At 37.1% G+C, this 20,793-nt stretch overlaps 1 protein-coding gene across 1 annotated transcript; it reads right to left on the reverse strand.

The window, feature by feature from the left end:
* Positions 1 to 10,728: 10,728 nt before the first annotated feature.
* On the reverse strand, positions 10,729 to 11,343 carry LOC142240507 (uncharacterized). Its single transcript, XM_075312203.1, has 3 exons — positions 11,205 to 11,343; positions 11,078 to 11,141; positions 10,729 to 11,017 (listed from the first exon to the last, which is right to left on the reverse strand). Exons 1-3 carry the CDS (start codon positions 11,279 to 11,281, stop codon positions 10,859 to 10,861), a joined length of 300 nt encoding a protein of 99 aa, XP_075168318.1. The 5' UTR covers positions 11,282 to 11,343; the 3' UTR covers positions 10,729 to 10,858.
* Positions 11,344 to 20,793: the final 9,450 nt, after the last annotated feature.

Genomic DNA, 20,793 nt, shown 5'->3' on the forward strand with positions numbered 1-20,793 from the left:
GGTAGCAGATATTTTCAAGCACATAAAACTTTCAAAGTTCGCAAAGAAATATCTGGTTTGGCAAGCCACCTGTACCTGTGGCTTGAAAACAGCATTTTCATAGCTTCCGGGACTGTCAACCAAGAAATTTACGTGAAAGAGTGTTTGAATAAACGTATGCTGCCTTTCCTGAAGAAACACGGTTGTTCGGTACTGTTTTGGCCGGATTTGGCATCTTCCCATTACGGTAAAAAGGCCATGGAGTGGTACGCCGCCAACAACGTGCAGGTGGTTCCCAAGGACAAGAACCCTCCCAACACGCCAGAGCTCCGCCCAATTGAGAAATATTGGGATATTGTCAAGCGGAACCTAAAAAAGACCAAAAAAAACTGCCAAGGACGAGCAGCAGTTCAAGGCAAACTGGCTTTCTGCGGCGAAGAAAGTGGACAAGGTGGCTGTACAAAATCTGATGGCAGGTGTCAAGCGTGAGGCCCGGCAATTCGGATTTGGAAAAGCGAAAGCCTAACTGAATATTTTCCCTGAATTTTATACTAATTGAACTTGAAAAAGAAATTTAATTTGATTTTTTAAATAAACGATTTCACCGATTTACACGCGTTTCCCTTGACCAAATTTTGACCGTATCACCCTTTATAGCCGAACCCAAACGGCGTTTCACAACTTAGATAAGCTTTAATGCACTCTGAAATGTATTACCGAGAGGGGATAAACCACCACTGTTTGTTAATCTGTCGAAACACGCATTTAACCCAGGACCATTTATATGCAAGGGCTCCATGAAATAAGTCCCCAAAAATCCCAAAAATATTTTATGAAATTATACTCCAAAATATGAAATAAATCCCTAAGAACAAAATGAAATATATCCCCAATATTTTGAGGGCTTATTTCGTAAAAACAATAATAAAAAATTTATGGAAATATGGACAACCATATCTGACCAATCTCTTTTCATTTGACATTCACTATAAAATTTTAAATATCCGCAAGGCAAAACCACGACATTAGGAGTCTTATCCCTACACACTACATACTCATTAACCCAGTTTGGATACACGTTAACGTCGTTAGTCTCTTCATCATCGGACGATGTATCCCCTTGCATTCTGCGTGAATATGTCTAGAACCATAATATTAGGGAATTATTTCATTATGAAAAATTTGGGAATTATTTCATTTGAATTAACTCCTCAAAATTGGAAATTAAACATTTCCCCCAAATATGAAGCATGACCGTAATGGTGCAAAAAAAAACTATATTGCACCAATTAACATAAAGATCGATTAAAAATTCCGGCAAATTGTGCTAAAATTTAGTACCGATTCGTTCTTGCATATGGCCCCACTATTTCATACTTAGGTTAGGTTAGGTTAGGTTAAAGTGGCAGCCCGATTAAGATTCACGCTCACTTAGACTATTCAATCCATTGTGATACCACATTAACTAAAAGTACCTATTACATATGGGCACTTCTAGTTTTAACCGCTGAACCTTCTCGATTATTTTCTTCTGTTGAACCAACCAGATTGTTCCAAAAACATTAGCAGACTGCTTAAGTTAACGATTTCCAGGTCCGCCAGTAATCTGAAGCTATATGCCCCTAAAATTTGCTTACGCCTTACACAAAATGCAGGACACTCACTCAAGAGGTGTTTTATTGATTCCTTTTCCTCCGCATCATGACAGCTCATACACTAGTCATTATACTTCGCACCAACAGTTTTTGCAAAATCGCCTATCAGGCAGCGACCCGTTATAGCAGATATCAGGAGTGATATCTGGCGTCTCGAGAACACTAGCATATCTAGTGTGCGGTTTAAATTTAAATGGGGCCATATTTGCTTGGTGTCATTACAACCCTTACAATTCTCCCATCGAACATTTGCCATCATGCTCTATCTACAAACAGATATACACTAAACATTATCCGTCTCTTAGACCAATTAGTGAGCGCCAAAATTCTGACACCCAAAATAAAACAAACTCCTTGCCAGTTAGAGATACTATCTCATACTCAAATGCTGCTAAGCGTGCAACCTCCGATCACGTCAGTCAGCACACCAATGAGCAAGAAACACAAAATCCACAACACCAACAGACATCGTCGCAGCTTTCTGAATTACATTCAATGCTTGGTAATCTAAACAATATTATGCAACAGTTATCAAATCTAATTATGAACATCGCCTCCAAGTTAACGCACTTGTAAAGATGGAGTATCTTAAGATAGTATTTTGGAATGCAAATGGTCTTGCTCAACATACCTTAGAAATAGAAAAGTTTCTTATATGTAATCAAATTGATATTTTTCTAATATCAGAGACACATTTCACGCAAAAACATCATTTTCACATTCCAAAATATCACTTTTATTATGTCAATCACCCATCGGGAAATGCGCGTGGTGGATCTGCAATACTTATAAAAGAGACATTGAAACATCACCAGGGAATTCATTACTGCACAGCAGAAATACAGGCAGCAAATGTTACTGTGGAAACTCTGAAAGGTCCTTTAACTGTGTCAGCAATATATAGCCCTCCTAGACATAACATAAAAAAAGATGAATATGTTAATTTCTTTAGAACTCTTGGAAGCAAATTTGTAGCATGCGGGGACTATAACGCTAAGCACACCACATGGGGTTCACGCCTCACGACGCCAAAAGGGAGGCAGCTTTACTTAGCTATAAAAGGTCTCAATCTAAGAGTCATATCACCAAATTCCCCTACTTACTGGCCCACTGATTTAAACAAAACCCCTGATCTTATAGATTTCTGTATTTCAAGTGGTATACCAATGAATTCTGAAAAATGTATTACCAGTCATGATTTATCGTCCGATCATTCACCAGTCCACCTAACCTTGCACTCACAGCATATCCCTCAGGAACAAACATGTAAGCTCCATAATAAAAAAACTAACTGGCATTATTTTAGATACCTGATCACTAACACATTAAACCAGAAATTGTCACTTAAAACTGAATATGATATTACTAAAAGTGTCGAACACTTAGTAGAGGTAATTCAGAAAGCTGCATGGAATTCAACTCCAAAAAAAAGTTTTGACAATCCTCCAACAGTTTCCAATTTAGTGAAGAGTAGATTAATCGAAAAAAGAAAAGCCAAAAAAAGGTGGCAAATAACTAAGTCACCAGAGGACAAACGTAAACTCAATAAAGCTACATCCGAGCTTCAAAGGATACTCAAAAGTGAAAGAGAGCAAGAGGTAGAGAGAGAAATTTTGAAATTAGGTCCAACAATACACACTGATTACTCTTTGTGGAAAATTACAAAGAAGATAAAATCTCAATCAAAAATCAATAATCCCATTCGAAAATCTGATAATTCGTGGACAAAGAGTAATAAAGAAAAAGCATCTACATTCGCCAAACACTTATACGATGTTTTCACACCTCACAATGATGATGAAACGCCACAGTATATTAACACATTTCTGAACCAACCTCATCAGCTTGACTTGCCAATTAAAAAATTTACAAAAACTGAAGTAATTGAAGCACTAAAATCTTTGAAAACTGCAAAAGCTCCTGGATATGATTTAATAACCCCTAAAATACTAAAGGAACTGCCAAAAGAAGGCACGGACTGCATCACCTTTATATTTAATGCTTGCTTATCCCGCAACTTTATTCCACCCCAATGGAAAGTAGCGCAAATCACTATGATACTAAAACCAGGTAAACCAGCTGACCAAGTTAAATCATATCGACCCATCAGCTTACTTCCTATACTTTCTAAAGTCTTGGAATCTCTTTTTTTGAAGAGGCTAATGCCTCTTATTGAGGCAAAAAACCTCATACCAAGTCACCAATTCGGATTTAGAAAGAATCATGGAACTATTGAACAAATACATCGTTTAGTAGAAACAATTCACTCTGCATTCGAAAACAAACAATATTGCACCTCGGCATTCTTAGATATTTCACAAGCTTTTGACAAAGTGTGGCATGACGGTTTACTATACAAGCTGAAAAAACTACTGCCAATAAACTATTATTTATTTATAAAATCATACCTCCAAAGCAGGATGTTCTATGTCCGTGAAGGGAATGACATTAGCAGTACAAAAATTATAAGAGCTGGCGTGCCCCAAGGCAGTGTTATGGGGCCAATTCTGTATATACTCTTTACATCTGACCTTCCTCAATCGAAAACTGCAGTTATTGGAACATTTGCTGATGATACAGCAGTACTAGCAGTCCACAAAAATGCTAACAAAGCAAGCGACTTGCTACAAAACTATTTGAATGAACTGTGTAGCTGGTTAAAATTGTGGCGTATAAAAGCAAATGAATCCAAATCGACCCATATTACTTTTACTCTTAAACAAGGGAGCTGTCCCTCAGTACAGATGAACCAAATAGTACTTCCGCAAGAAACTGAGGCAAAGTACCTTGGTTTGTATCTTGATAATAAACTAAATTGGAAACACCACATTAAAATTAAGAGAAAAGCTGTCGACTTGCAAGTGAACAAAATGAATTACCTGATTGGGTCTAATTCTAAATTGTCCCTTGAAAATAAATTGCTCATTTACAAATGCATAATCAAACCTATTTGGACATACGGCATCCAATTGTGGGGAACAGCTTCCAATACAACAATCAAAATACTACAACAATTCCAATCAAAAACTTTGCGTAAAATCGCTAGGGCACCATATTATATAACGAACACACGTCTGCACAAGGAGTTGAATATTAAAACAATCCAGGAAGAAATACTGACACATCTGAACAACTACAAATTAAGAATCGAAACTCATCCGAATCCACTAGCATCAGAATTGATGGCAAACCGGGAGACATTTACAAGGCTAAAGAGGAGAGCACCACAAGACTTAATATTACAATAACTATTTAACAAAAATGTATAATATTCATAGTATGAATGGTCTCACCACTGGGTGAGCACCATGGATGTAGAAAAGGAAATAACAAACACTAAGAATAATGTAAATATCGAATTAAGATAAAAGGCATTAATAAATATGAAAAAAAAAAAAAAAAATTTGCCATCATGGCAGCCTTCTCACGCTGTAAGAGCTTGCAGGTAGCCAGAGGCATACCAACAGATTCTAGTTCCCCTGGAATATGTAAGGTAGTACCTAGCCTTGCTAGCTCATCTGCTTCGCAGTTCCCCGGTATGTTCCTGTGGCCAGGCACCCATATTAGGTAATATTGTGCTGCTCAGCCATCTCATTGAGAGATTTGCAGCAGTCGATGGCCGTTTTCGAGTTGAGGAACACAGAGTCCAAGGATTTTATTGCAGGTTGACTGTCTGAGTATATATTAATGCCAATATTGCTTGGAGCATTACTTCTCAGCCAATTCACCACTTTTCTTATTGCTAATATTTCAGCCTGAAAAAAACTACAGGGATCAGGTAATCTTTTCGCTATTCGAAGTTCGAGATCTTTAGAATATACTCCGAAACCCACTAGGCCATCCAATTTGGAGCCATCAGTGTAGAAATCTATATATCTTTTATTCCACTGGGTCCGTGTACACCACGCCTCACTGTTGGGAATTAGTCTCAAACTTTTTGTCGAAAAGTGGTCTCGCCAAAGTGTAATCCACTACGTTAGGCACATCGGGCATTATTTTGAGGACCGAACTGTGACCGTAACTTTTTTCCGACCACAGCGATAGCTCGCGCAACCGCACAGCCGTTGTTGCAGCTGACTGTTTGGCCAAAATGTCTAAAGGCAATAGATGCAGCATGACATTAAGGGATTCTGTTCCTGTCTTGCTGAATGCACCTGAGACACACAAAATAACGCCAAGGTATTTTGCACACTCACTAAAGGGAATTTCAATACCCCCTAAGGAAATGGGCCTAACCGTGGGAGTTTTGCGATCTTTGCAGTACATGACTAGTTCTGTCTTTGCAGGATTTACCCCAAGACCATTATCTTTCGCCCATTTCTCAGTCATCCGGAGGGCTCTCTGTATAATATCTCTAACTGTTGATGGGAATTTTCCCCTGACTGCTAGCGCCACATCATTTGCGTATGCCACCACTTGTATCCTTTCTTTTTCTAGGGAAACCAGAAGGTCGTTTATAGCAACATTCCAAAGAAGAGGTGATAGAACTCCTCCTTGAGGAGTGCCTCTGTTCACATACCTTTGTATGTTTGCTTGTCCTAGTGTGGCTGAAGTGCGTCTCTTCCTTAGAAGTTCGTCTAACAGCCTAAGTATACCTGGATCAACATTCAGAGTTGTCAGTCCATTTAATATCGAGCTCGGATGGACGTTATTGAACGCCCCTTCGATGTCTAGAAACACCACGATTGTGTATTCTTTGACAGATAGTGAGCTTTCAATAAAGCTGACTAGTTCATGTAATGCGGTCTCAGTAGACCTGCCCTTCGAGTATGCATGTTGTCGTTTCGAGAGCAAACTTGAATCGACGCTAGTTCTAAGATAAATATCTATCATCATCTCCAGAGTCTTAAGTAGGAATGATGATAAGCTGATTGGTCGGAAATCCTTCGCATTCGAGTGAGAGGCTTTTTCCGCTTTAGGTATGAAAACGACTTTTGATTCTCTCCACTGTCGTGGAATATATGCTAAGTTGATACATCCTATATATATCGCCGACAACCAGGGAATAATTCTGTCAGCCACCGCTTGTAACTACGCCGGAGTAATTCCATCAGGTCCGGGGGATTTGAATGATCCAAAGCTATTTAACGCCCATTTTATCTAGATTCTGATACAATTTCCTCGATAGGAAACGACCGCTGAGCCACTGTGGCACCGCCAGTGCATGGTTCAACCGTCTGATTTCCGGGAAAATGTGTGTACAATAGTACCTCCAGAGTCTCCTCACTGGACGTTGTCCAATTGCCCTCCGATGTTTTAATGAAACCTGGAGCGAAGCTCGTGGATGCTAGCACCTTCCGTAGTCTGGAAGCCTCGGACGTATTCTCAATGCTGTTGCAGTAATCATTCCAAGAGTTATGCTGAGCCTTTCTCAGTTCTCGCTTGTATCCTCGCAGATTCTTCTTGTAAGCGTCCCAATCCACAGGAGCTCTGGTGGACTTTGCTTTGTTAAAGAGCTTCCTGCACGATTTCCTAATCTTGCACCCAGAAAAGGAATGTGAACACCTCCTGGAGCAAAACGTTATTTTTGGGCGAGGTCTATTTAGTTCTTAGCACACTTTTCTGTAATACAAATAATGTAGAAGAAATTATTTGATTTTATAAATTTTTTAAATTTTACCTTTCGTCTGGATGGAGAATCTAACCGAGGACTATACAGTTTGTAAGCCAACACACTATCTACTGGGTTACGTAGCTGCTATTGCGATCAACAGACAATTATCGCTCTAGCCATCAATCGGTTAAATTTATAGAGCATAATTTTAGGCGCCCACGAGTCAATATAAAAACAAGTATATACGGCCGTAAGTTCGGCCAGGCCGAATCTTATGTACCCTCCACCATGGATTGCGTAGGAACTTCTACTAAAGGCTGTCATCCACAATCGAATTACTTGGGTTGCGATAACACTTGCCGATGGCAAGGTATCGTAAAACTTTTTAACACTGTCTTCTAAATTGTAAGTTAGCCCATACGGGGTATATATTAAACAAAAAAAAAAGCGATTAAATAAAGGCGATAATCTAGTTTGACAAAATTTTCTATAGAAATAAAATTTTGACAAAATTTTCTATAGAAATGAAACCTTGACAAAATTTTCTATAGAAATAAAATTTTGACAAAATTTTCTATAGAAATAAAAATTTGACAAAATTTTCTATAGAAATAAAAACTTGACAAAATTTTCTATAGAAATAAAATGTTGACAAAATATTCTATGGAAGTAAAATGTTGACAAAATTTTCTATAGCAATACAATTTTGACAAAAATTTCTATAGAAATAAAATGTTGACAAAATTTTGTATAGAAATGAAATTTTGACAAAATTTTGTATAGAAATAAAATGTTGACAAAATTTTCTACAGAAATAAATTTTTTACAAAATTTTCTACAGAAATAAATTTTTGACAAACATTTCTATAGAAATAAACTTTTGACAAAACATTCTATAGAAATGAAATTTTAATAAAACTTTCTATAGTAATAAAATTTGACAAAATTTTCTATGGAAATAAAGTTTTGGTAGATTACAAAATTTTCTATAGAAATAAAATTTTGACAAAATTTTCTATGGAAATAAAATTTTGACAAACATTTGTATAGAAATAAACTTTTGACAAAACTTTCTATAGAAATGAAATTTTGACAAAACTTTCTATAGTAATAAAATTTGACAAAATTTTCTATGGAAATAAAGTTTTGGTAGATTATTTTTGGCGATATGGACCAATTTTTGTGTAATAAGTCATCGGCAATATATAACTAAAGACCGATATGGACCAATTTTTACATGGCTGTTAGAGGCCATATATTGACAAAATGGACCAAATTTCAACCGCATCGGATGACTTTTGCTATATATAATTATGGACCGATATGGACCAATTTTTGCATGGTTGTTAGATACCATATACTAACACCATGTACCAAATTTCAACTGGATCGGATGAATTTCGCTCCTCCAAGAGGCTCCTGAGGTCAAATCTGGGGATCGGTTTATATGGGAGCTATATATAATTATGAACCGATATGGACCAATTTTTGCATGGTTGTTAGAGACTATATACTAACACCACGTACTAAATTTCAATTGGATCGGATGAATTTTGCTCCTCCAAGAGGCTCCGGAGTTCAAATCTGGGGATCGGTTTATATGGGAGCTATATATAATTATGGACCGATATGGACCAATTTTTGCATGGTTGTTAAAAACCGTATACTAAGACCACGTACTAAATTTCAACCGGATCGGAAGAATTTTGCTCCTCCAAGAGGCTCCGGTGGTCAAATCTGGGGATCGGTTTATATGGGAGCTATATATAATTATGGACCGATATGGACCAATTTTTGCATGGTTGTTAGAGGCCGTATACTAACATCAGGTACCAAATTTCAACCGGATCCGATGAATTTTGCCCCTCCAAAAGTCTCCGGAGGTCAAATCTGGGGATCGGTTTATATGGGAGCTATATATAATTATGGACCGATATGGACCAATTTTTGCATGGTTGTTAGAGGCCGTATACTAACATCAGGTACCAAATTTCAACCGGATCCGATGAATTTTGCCCCTCCAAAAGTCTCCGGAGGTCAAATCTGGGGATCGGTTTATATGGGGGCTATATATAATTATGGACCGATATGGACCAATTTTCGCATGGTTGTTAGAGACCATATACTAACATCAGGTACCAAATTTCAATCGGATCGGATGAATTTTGCCCCTCCAAGAGGCTCCGGAGGTCAAATCTGGGGATCGGTTTATATGGGGGCTATATATAATTATGGACCGATATGGACCAATTTTTGCATGGTTGTTAAAAACCGTATACTAAGACCACGTACTAAATTTCAACCGGATCGGAAGAATTTTGCTCCTCCAAGAGGCTCCGGTGGTCAAATCTGGGGATCGGTTTATATGGGAGCTATATATAATTATGGACCGATATGGACCAATTTTTGCATGGTTGTTAGAGGCCGTATACTAACATCAGGTACCAAATTTCAACCGGATCCGATGAATTTTGCCCCTCCAAAAGTCTCCGGAGGTCAAATCTGGGGATCGGTTTATATGGGGGCTATATATAATTATGGACCGATATGGACCAATTTTCGCATGGTTGTTAGAGACCATATACTAACATCAGGTACCAAATTTCAATCGGATCGGATGAATTTTGCCCCTCCAAGAGGCTCCGGAGGTCAAATCTGGGGATCGGTTTATATGGGGGCTATATATAATTATGGACCGATATGGACCAATTTTTGCGTGGTTGTTAGAGACCGTATACTAAGACCACGTACCAAATTTCAACCGGATCGGATGAATTTTGCTGCTCCGGGAGGCTCCCCAAGCCAAATTTGGGGATCGGTTTATATGGGGGCTATACGTAAACGTGGTCCGATATGGCCCATTTTCAATACCATCCGACCTACATCAATAACAACTACTTGTGCCAAGTTTCAAGTCGATAGCTTGTTTCGTTCGGAAGTTAGCGTGATTTCCACAGACGGACGGACAGCCGGACAGACGGACAGACGGACAGACGGACGGACGGACGGACATGCTTAGATCGACTCAGAATTTCACCACGACCTAGAATATATATACTTTATGGGGTCTTAGAGCAATATTTCGATGTGTTACAAACGGAATGACAAAGTTAATATACCCCCATCCTATGGTGGAGGGTATAAAAACTTTATTTATCAGAAGCATACCTTTAATTGGTTATTTTCTTAAAAATACAACTTTTGGAAATGAAAATAATGAAATTTCATATATAAATATATATTCCAAAACTGTTCGCATGATTTCGAAAAGATGTTCGGCTTTACATACTACAACATTATTTTTTTTTTTAATATGCAACATCAAAATTTGTCTTATTAAAGACCGAAAAGGACAGTGCTTGATATAAACGAAATGAGCTGTGATTTTTTTATTGCAAAAATGAACATTTTTTTAACAAAAAAAGTTTGACATTTTGGATGGAATTCAAAAGAATTCTAATAATAAGAAGAAAGTTTTCGATACATGTTTTGTTTTTTCTTTGCGTGTAACAACTGCATAAAATAGTCCACAAGAATATATTGTAAATATTGGAAACGTGTTTCTTTCTAAAGTTCATAAAATGATGAAGAAATACACTCCAAATATATAAGGTAAAATATAATATTCAATAATCATCTTCCACAACTACAGCTTGAATTTTATTCAATCTCACTTGGAATTCTTGAAGGTTGTATTATTTTCTTTGTCTTTCGATTCTTTTAATTCGTCAATAATCTCCTGGGCTTTTTCCAATTTGTCTTCCAGCTGTTGTTGGGTTCTCTCTAATCGATCCAATTTCCGACGCATTCTAAGTAATTCTTCCCGTTCCTGAAACAATAGAATGGGGTTGGAAAACATTATCCTAAAAACTTTAATGGGAATTTCTACCTTTTTGCGAAAATAGATATTTTCTTCGGCTCGTCCTTTCTCCAAAAGTCCAGTGGGATCATGACTGCATTTGCACAAAAGTTATTGACTAATAATAACGTGGACACCGTTTGTCATTAATACTTACGGTAAATTATGGGCATAGCATAAACCGAAACGGACGGCAAAGGACGGTAAACGTAGACAAAAATGACGTTGAAGCATTGTAATTTTGAATTTCAATTTTGAAATGTAAAATAAATAAATAAATCATTTTGAAACATACAGTAAACATTTCAAATGCCAGTGCATGACATGGACTGAAAAGTCTTTTCGGATTGTGTCAATAGATGGCGTTGCAGTTGTCCATCTCCAGTGCTACCAATCACATTGGGAATTCAATAATTTGTGAAAATTGAGAAAGTTGCTATATTTTGCAATTTTTGTAGATAAAAGGGAATAATGCTATTCAAGCAACCAAAAAATTGGAGTTGAGCTTACAGAGGCCATACGGTATTAATTTTTTCACAAATAATGCATATGGTACCAAGCATCGAGCTTCTTTGATGACGAATGTTTAGTTTTATAGCTTAAGGCCGGTATGCACCTCTAGCGAAAAATTTCATTCCCATAAGAAATGCATTGCTATTTATGCCAACGAAATTTTCGGTAGCGTTCAATTTCGTAAGCTGGTACGCGCCTCTAATGAAAATAACGGGGTTGTCAAAAGCATATTTTGGTAGCAAACATTTAATTTATTACAATCATTGTGTGCGTAAAAATTTTAAAAGGTCTGTAAATAATAAACAATTTATTTGAGGAATATTTGGAACATATATTAACAATTTTTAAAAGCGATTAGCTGGTTTAAAATTTGTGTACACAACCCTGTTTTTTGTTGTAGACTTAAATAAATTTTTTCTACCGAAAATTTCGCTAGAGGTGCATACCGGCCTTTATGCGACGGTTCTAATCGACTTTTCAAGCATTGCACTATGGGCGGAAAATGAAATGAATTTTTTCTACCGAAAATTTCGCTAGAGGTGCATACCGGCCTTTATGCGACGGTTCTAATCGACTTTTCAAGCATTGCACTATGGGCGGAAAATGAAAATTTGTGGCAAAAATTATTTACAATCATTCTAATATCTCCAAACATGGTATATCTGTATTTCTTATCAAAATCAAATGTTACCAACAAAAAGGGAGTCAATCCCCCTTAATGCTTAGTACTAAGTTCGTTTCTGCGAAAAACGAATATGTTCATCTATCTCCGTGAATAGGGTCTCAAACCCAAGGATGTTAATTTATTTTTGCGAAATAAAGGGTGATACGGTCAAAATTTGGTCAATATAAACTTGACGTATTTCTTTCAATTTTGCATTTAAAAAACCTGAATACCCCTCATTTTGAAGGTGTGTGTGTGTAGAATGTTGCTCCTATTTTGATTTTGGAATTCACTCTTCAGATGTCAAAATGCCCTAAAAGCAAGAAGAGCAGCGCATCAAAATTTTGCTCGCGCATCGCGAAAATCCGAGCTACTCGCACGTAAAGCTGGCAAAATCGCTAAAAGTTGCCAAATCAACCGTTACAAATGTAATTAAAGTGTTTGGGGAACGTTTGTCGACGCCGCTGAGACGACAAAGAGAGTTGCCAGTAGTTTCAAGCGAAACCCTAACCTCTCTCTCCGAGATGCCGCAAATAAGCTGGGTGTATCGTCTACAACCGTACATCGAGCCAAAAAACGAGCCAGACTATCGGCTTACAAGAATGGAGTGACTCCAAATCGCGATGATAAACAAAATACGACGGCCAAAGCACGATCCCGGAGGCTGTACACGACGATGCTGACGAAGTTTGACTGCGTGGTAATGGAAGACGAAACCTACGTCAAAGCCGACAACAAGCAGCTTCCGGAACAGGAGTTTTATACGGCAAAAGGAAGGGGAAAGGTAGCAGATATTTTCAAGCACATAAAACTGTCAAAGTTCGCAAAGAAATATCTGATTTGGCAAGCCATCTGTACCTGTGGCTTGAAAAGCAGCATTTTCATAGCTTCCGGGACTGTCAACCAAGAAATTTACGTGAAAGAGTGTTTGAATAAACGTCTGCTGCCTTTCCTGAAGAAACACGGTTGTTCCGTACTGTTTTGGCCGGATTTGGCATCTTGCCATTACGGTAAAAAGGCCATGGAGTGGTACGCCGCCAACAACGTGCAGGTGGTTACCAAGGACAAGAACCCTCCCAACACGCCAGAGCTCCGCCCAATTGAGAAATACAAGCGGAACCTAAAGAAGACCAAAAAAACTGCTAAGGACGAGCAGCAGTTCAAGGCAAACTGGCTTTCTGCGGCGAAGAAGGTGGACAAGGTGGCTGTACAAAATCTGCACCCAGAGAAGGAATATGATCAGCTCAACCATGTTTCGAGAGTAAAATGTTATTTTTGGACGGAGAACATGTAACATGTTTGCCGCAACCATGTTATTTTCTCAAAAAGCATATGTCTGACTTCGGCAACCATGTATATGTTTGCCGAGAAAATAAAATTGTTGCGACAAAAATGTTACATGGTCACCGTCCAAAAATAACATTTTGCTCTCGAAACATGGTTGAGGTGATCATATTCCTTCTCTGCGTGTGATGGCAGGTGTCAAGCGTGAGGCCCGGCAATTCGGATTTGGAAAAGCGAAAGCCTAAGTGAATATTTTTCCTGAATTTTATACTAATTGAACTTGAAAAAGAAATTTAACTTGATTTTTTAAATAAACGATTTCACCGATTTACACGAGTTTTCCCTTGACCAAATGTTGACCGTATCACCCTTTAATATGCCTGCCTATTTTTTCGTGTGAAGAATCCAGGGTTGTATAAATATGTGTTTGAAAATGTTCAAAACAAAGATTTCGCATTTATTCCGCGCAAACGTTTTTTGTATGGAGTATAACAGTTTTTCGTGGGAAAATGTGATCTTAGTACTAGGCTTAAGGTTGAGTTACATACCATGCGGTAATGCGTCCGTTTATTGTGGAGTTGAATTTTCTCTTTGAAAGCAACAGTTTTGTTAGGTTGGCTGATAAGTTCTACATAGTTCCCTTCAAGAGCGATACAACGATTATAACGACCTTCCAATTTTTTGATACCATTTTGGTAGTACTCCTTCGTTTTTGCCTCAAAACAGGCCTCAGTTTCGGCGATCACCTCTTCATTGCAGCCAAATTTTTTCCCTGCGAGCATCCTTGTGAGGTCTGAGAACAAGAAAAAGTCGCTGGGGGCCAGATCTGGAGAATACGGTGGGTGGGGAAGCAATTCGAAGCCCAATTCATGAATTTTTGCCATCGTTATCAATGACGTGTGGCACGGTGCGTTGTCTTGGTGGAACAACACTTTTTATACCCACCACCATAGGATGGGGGGTATATTAACTTTGTCATTCCGTTTGTAACACATCGAAATATTGCTCTAAGACCCCATAAAGTATATATATTCCGGGTCGTGGTGAAATTCTGAGTCGATCTGAGCATGTCCGTCCGTCCGTCCGTCCGTCTGTTGAAATCACGCTAACTTCCGAACGAAACAAGCTATCGACTTGAAACTTGGCACAAGTAGTTGTTATTGATGTAGGTCGGATGGTATTGCAAATGGGCCATATCGGTCCACTTTTACGTATAGCCCCCATATAAACGGACCCCAAAATTTGGCTTGCGAGGCCTCTAAGAGAAGCAAATTTCATCCGATCCGGCTGAAATTTGGTACATGGTGTAAGTATATGGTCTCTAACAACCATGCAAAAATTGGTCCACATCGGTCCATAATTATATATAGCCCCCATATAAACCGATCCCCCGATTTGGCTTGCGAGGCCCCTAAGAGAAGCAAATTTCATCCGATCCGGCTAAAATTTGGTACATGGTATCAGTATATGGTCTCTAACAACCATGCAAAAATTGGTCCACATCGGTCCATAATTATATATAGTCCCCATATAAACCGATCCCCCGATTTGGCTTGCGAGGCCTCTAAGAGAAGCAAATTTCATCCGATCCGGCTGAAATTTGGTACATGGTGTAAGTATATGGTCTCTAACAACCATGCAAAAATTGGTCCACATCGGTCCATAATTATATATAGCCCCCATATAAACCGATCCCCCGATTTGGCTTGCGAGGCCTCTAAGAGAAGCAAATTTCATCCGATCCGGCTGAAATTTGGTACGTGATGTTAGTATATGGTCTCTAACAACCATGCAAAAATTGGTCCACATCGGTTCATAATTATATATAGCCCCCATATAAACCGATCACCAGATTTGACCTCCGGAACCTCTTGGAAGACCAAAATTCATCTGATTCAGTTGAAATTTGGTACGTGGTGTTTATATATGGCCTCAAACTCCCATGGAAAAATTGGTCGATATAGGTCCATAATTATATATAGGCCCCATATAAACCGATCCCCAGATTTGACCTCCAGAGCCCCTTGGAAGAGCAAAATTCTTCCCATTCGGTTGGAATTTGGTACGTGATGTTAGTATATGGTATCCAACAACCATGCAGGAATTGGTTCCTATCAGTCCATAATTATATATAGCTCCCATATAAACCGATCCCCAGATTTGACCTCCGGTGCCTTTTGGAGAAGCAAAATTCATCCGATCTGCTTGAAATTTGGTACGTGGTGGTAGTATATGATATTTAACAACCATGCCAAAAGTGGTCCATATTAGTCCATAATCGTACATAGCCCCAAATAAACCGATCCCGAGATTTGGTTTTGGAACCTCTTGGAGGAGCAAATTTCATCCGAGTGAGTTGAAATTTGGTACATTGTGCTAGTATATGGTCGTTAACAACCATGCTTAACTAGGTCCATATCGGTCTATAGTTACATATGGCCCTCAGATAAATCGATCCCCAATCACACAAAAATTGGTCCATATCAAGTTCATAATTGTATATAGCCCCCATATAAGCGACCCCCATATTTCAATTCTGGCTCTCTACGTACAAAAAGTCCATATCGATTCGTAATTATTTGTAGACCTAACTATACATAACTTTTTTGTCTAATATATACCATGTATGGACTAAATCACAATTTAGAAAACGATGTTAAGAAGTTTTAAGATACCACAACCCAAGTAATTCGATTGTGGATGATAGTCTTTCGTAGAAGTTTCTACGCAATCCATTGTGGTGGGTACATAAGATTCGGCCTGGCCGAACTTGCGGCCGTATATACTTGTTTCTTCTTCATATGGAGCCGTTTTGCCGCGATTTCGACCTTCAAACGCTCCAATAACGCCATATAGTAGTCACTGTTGATGGTTTTTCCCTTCTCATGATAATCGATAAAAATTATGCGCATTCCAAAAAACAGAGGCCATTACTTTGCCAGCGGACTTTTGAGTCTTTCCACGCTTCGGAGACGCTTCACAGGTCGCTGTCCACTCAGCCGACTGTCGATTGGACTCAAGAGTGTAGTGATGGAGCCATGTTTCATCCATTGTCACATATTGACGGAAAAACTCGGGTGTATTACGAGTTAACAGCTGCAAACACCGCTCAGAATCATCAACATGTTGTTGTTTTTGATCAAATGTGAGCTCGCGCGGCACCCATTTTGCACAGAGCTGACCAACACGTTCCTTTGATATATTTAAGTTCTCTGTTATCTCGATCAACTTCTTTCTACGGTCATTCAAAATCATTTTGTGGATTTTTTTGATGTTTTCGTCGGTAACCATCCCTGTCGGGCGTCCACTGCGTTCACCGTCCTCCGTGCTCATTTCACCACGCTTGAATTTTGCATACCAATCAATTATTGTTGATTTCCCTGGGGCAGAATCCGGAAACTCATTATCAAGCCAAGTTTTTGCTTCCACCGTATTTTTTTCGCTTCAGAAAACAGTATTTTATCAAAACACGAAATTCCTTTTTTGTCCATTTTTTTCACAATAACAAAAGTTTTTTTCACAAAAGACGCTCTATCTCACAAACTAATTGACTTACAGACGTCACGAATTTGAAGGTTGGTACTATATAAAAATAATATGCATTTAATACTAGCGACGCCATCTATGTGTCAGACCGGGGACTTATCAGCCAGCCTGTTATGTAACTCAACCTTAACTCAACCATTATTCCAGGTGCTTTACAATTGAGGGGTCCAAATTATATATATATATATTATATATATATAATATATATATATATATATATATATATATATATATATATATATATATATATATATATATATATATATATATATATATATATATATATATATATATATATATATTATATATATATATATATATATATATATATATATATATATATATATATATATATATATATATATATATATATATATATATATATTATATATATATATATATATATATATATATATATATATATAATATATATATATATATATATATATATATATATATATATATATAATATATATATATATATATATATATATATATATATATATATATATATATATATATATATATATATATATATATATATATATATATATATATATTATATATATATATATATATATATATATATATATATATATATATATATTATATATTATATATATATATATATATATATATATATATATATATATATATATATATATATATATATATATATATATATATATATATATATATATATATATATATTATATATATTACATATATACTCATATATGGAGTTTAATTTATACTTGCTTATTTTCCTTATTAAGAAAGCGCCTTATCCCCAGAACTTGATGTAAATAGTATAAAAGAGTTGTCATTTTATTAAATTAATTTTATTAATTAAGATTAAACAAATATTAACCATTAAAATTACTTTCTTCGGTATCTAATTCTAATTCCTGTTCGTCTGTATTTGTTGCATCAAATTGCATCACATATAGATATAGCCCCCATATATATATGTATCGATCGATTTCGACAAATGAGATCATACTGGGCTTATTTACTACTAATTTTTATAGTACCCTTAAAGTGTGAAAATTTCATCAAATTCAGTTCAGATTTATATACAGCCCTCATATATATGAATGTAATCTTCTATAGTACTAGGTTAGGTTTGGTTAGGTGGCAGCCCGATGTATCAGGCTCACTTAGACTATTCAGTCCATTGTGATACCACAGTGGTGAACTTCTCTCTTATCACTGAGTGCTGCCCGATTCCATGTTAAGCTCAATGACAAGGGACCTCCTTTTTATAGCCGAGTCCTAACGGCTTTCCACATTGCAGTGAACCACTTAGAGAAGCTTTGAAACCCTCAGAAATGTCACCAGCATTACTGAGGTGGGTAATCCACCGCTGAAAAACTTTTTGGTGTTCGGTCGAAGCAGGAATCGAACCCACGACCTTATGTATGCAAGGCGGGCATGCTAACCATTGCACCACGGTGGCTCCCTTCTATAGTACTAACTATACCTGCAAAAAGTCATCGAAATCGGTTCAGATCGCCGGATTCTCCCAATTTTGGCCATATGACCCGTATTTTGCTTCTCTTGTGGCTTTTACACTTCCCTTTAATATAATTATTCGTGTTTTAATTATTTTGCTTAATTCTTCGTCGGTTTTATATGGTCATTTACCTTTTCAGAAAGTAAATATAGAATTTTTATCTTTTTTGTTTTCCAGCCAAAGTGAGAATAATTCGCTATCTCTATCTTCACTGTTTCTAGAAAAATTACATTTATTTTAGTATGGGCAAGTATGGGCTGACAAAATGTATAGCACATAAAAGTATACTTCCTTACGAACAATAACAAGCAAAGGTTTTCATTAATAATCGTTAACAAATCTAGTTCTATTCCTCGCAAATATACGTATGTATGTACTAAAATTTTCACAAATAATCAGTCCTGTTGAAGCCAACCCAAAACCAAATTTATGTTCAAAAACAAAAATAATTTTTAATGTGTTCTAGGGAGCCACCGTGGGCAATGGTTAGCATGCCCGCCTTGCATACACAAGGTCGTGGGTTCGATTCCTGCTTCGACCGAACACCAAAAAGTTTTTCAGCGGTGGATTATCCCTCCTCAGTAATGCTGGTGACATTTCTGAGAGTTTCAAAGCTTATCTAAGTGGTTTCACTGCAATGTGGAACGCCATTCGGACTCGGCTATAAAAAGGAGGTCTCTTGTCATTGAGCTTAACATGGAATCGGGCAGCACTCAGTGATAAGAGTGAAGTTCACCAATGTGGTATCACAATGGACTGAATAGTCTAAGTGAGCCTGATACATCGGGCTGCCACCTAACCTAACCTAACAGTTTAAACTACCAATCCTTCTCTTAGAATCCACATAGTTTTCTTTATTCCGTTTTATTGCGAAAAAAAAAACTAAGCACGGAATTTTAAAATTTTTGCTCACCTTGATTACACACAACATGCATAAATTTTGCTAAACATTGGCAGCTTTTTTCTCATGAACAGGGTTGCCAAGTTTTAAATTAACTTTCAATTGGTACTTTCCAAGATGTTCTAAAGTAATTTCAATTGGAACCTCCAATAATTTTTCATTTTGAAAATTTGACTTTTTAGCACTGTTTTCGATTTTTGCCCACAGTGCATTGGTCTACCAGAGTGAGGGGAAATTATCTCAAAATATTGCCGCCAGACGATTTGACCCTCTGCCGACTATTTTCGAAAATGTCGAAGACGTCGCCGATTAAATCGACTCATCTCGACTACAATTTAGCCGCCAATATGTTTATTAAAATCTGAAAATTGTATGCAATGCAATATCTATATGTACAATAAAATCTGCTCTAATCACGCAAAACATCAGAGATATCATACCGTACTTCTTCAAAGATGATTCGAATCGTAACTGTAACATTTCATTTCACGTTCGGGAGCGGTCAATTTGCCGCCGAGATCATGAGATCTAGACTAATCTTTTGGCTATGTTAAAGCTCATGCCTTTATCAACAAGCCCGCATTGGAAGGCAACATTGAAGCATTTAGTGGTGAGATACCGACCGAAATGTCGCAAAGAGTATGCCAAAATTGAACCAAGCGGATGGACCATTTTAGACGATGTCGTGATCAACATTTGCATGAAATAATTTTCAAATTATATGGACCGTACTATCGATTAATATAAAAAACTTTCCTGTAGTCTTAAAAAATCATCCTTTACTACCATATGCCCATTCCATGCATTTCTCACATTTGCCCTATATTCATATCGCCTTGATGTGTAGACAATAGTATAAAAGATTATTCAGTATAACAATTGATAAACATTTTTATAACCATAACATTTGGTGCTGGCAACACCAAAGGTTGCCTGCACCCGAAGTCGGGAATGCAGTGTCCCAATTTGATATCATAGACACAAACCAGTGTTGTATTTGTTCTTAGAATGTCTTGCAATATCTGTTAAGTTCGATAATATAGTGTTCATTTAAAAAATTTCGTCTTGCACGTCGAGAATACAGTTTTTGTGAATTATTTCTTAACGTTCGGTACGCAGCTCTTACTAAATTTTCTGTGATATGACGATAATTTTTTTATAATTTTTAAAAATAAATATTTGCGTATTATTTTTTTACATTTACTGCTCTAGTGACATCTGAATATTCGAAAGACAGTGATGATAACTTGATTTGTTTCTTTGAGTGATGAGTTTGAATGAAATCGTACAAAATCTGACAGACAAATGTACATTTAAAAAGT

This window comes from Haematobia irritans, chromosome 5 (genome assembly GCF_050003625.1).
Source record: "Haematobia irritans isolate KBUSLIRL chromosome 5, ASM5000362v1, whole genome shotgun sequence".
Taxonomy (NCBI): domain Eukaryota; kingdom Metazoa; phylum Arthropoda; class Insecta; order Diptera; family Muscidae; genus Haematobia; species Haematobia irritans.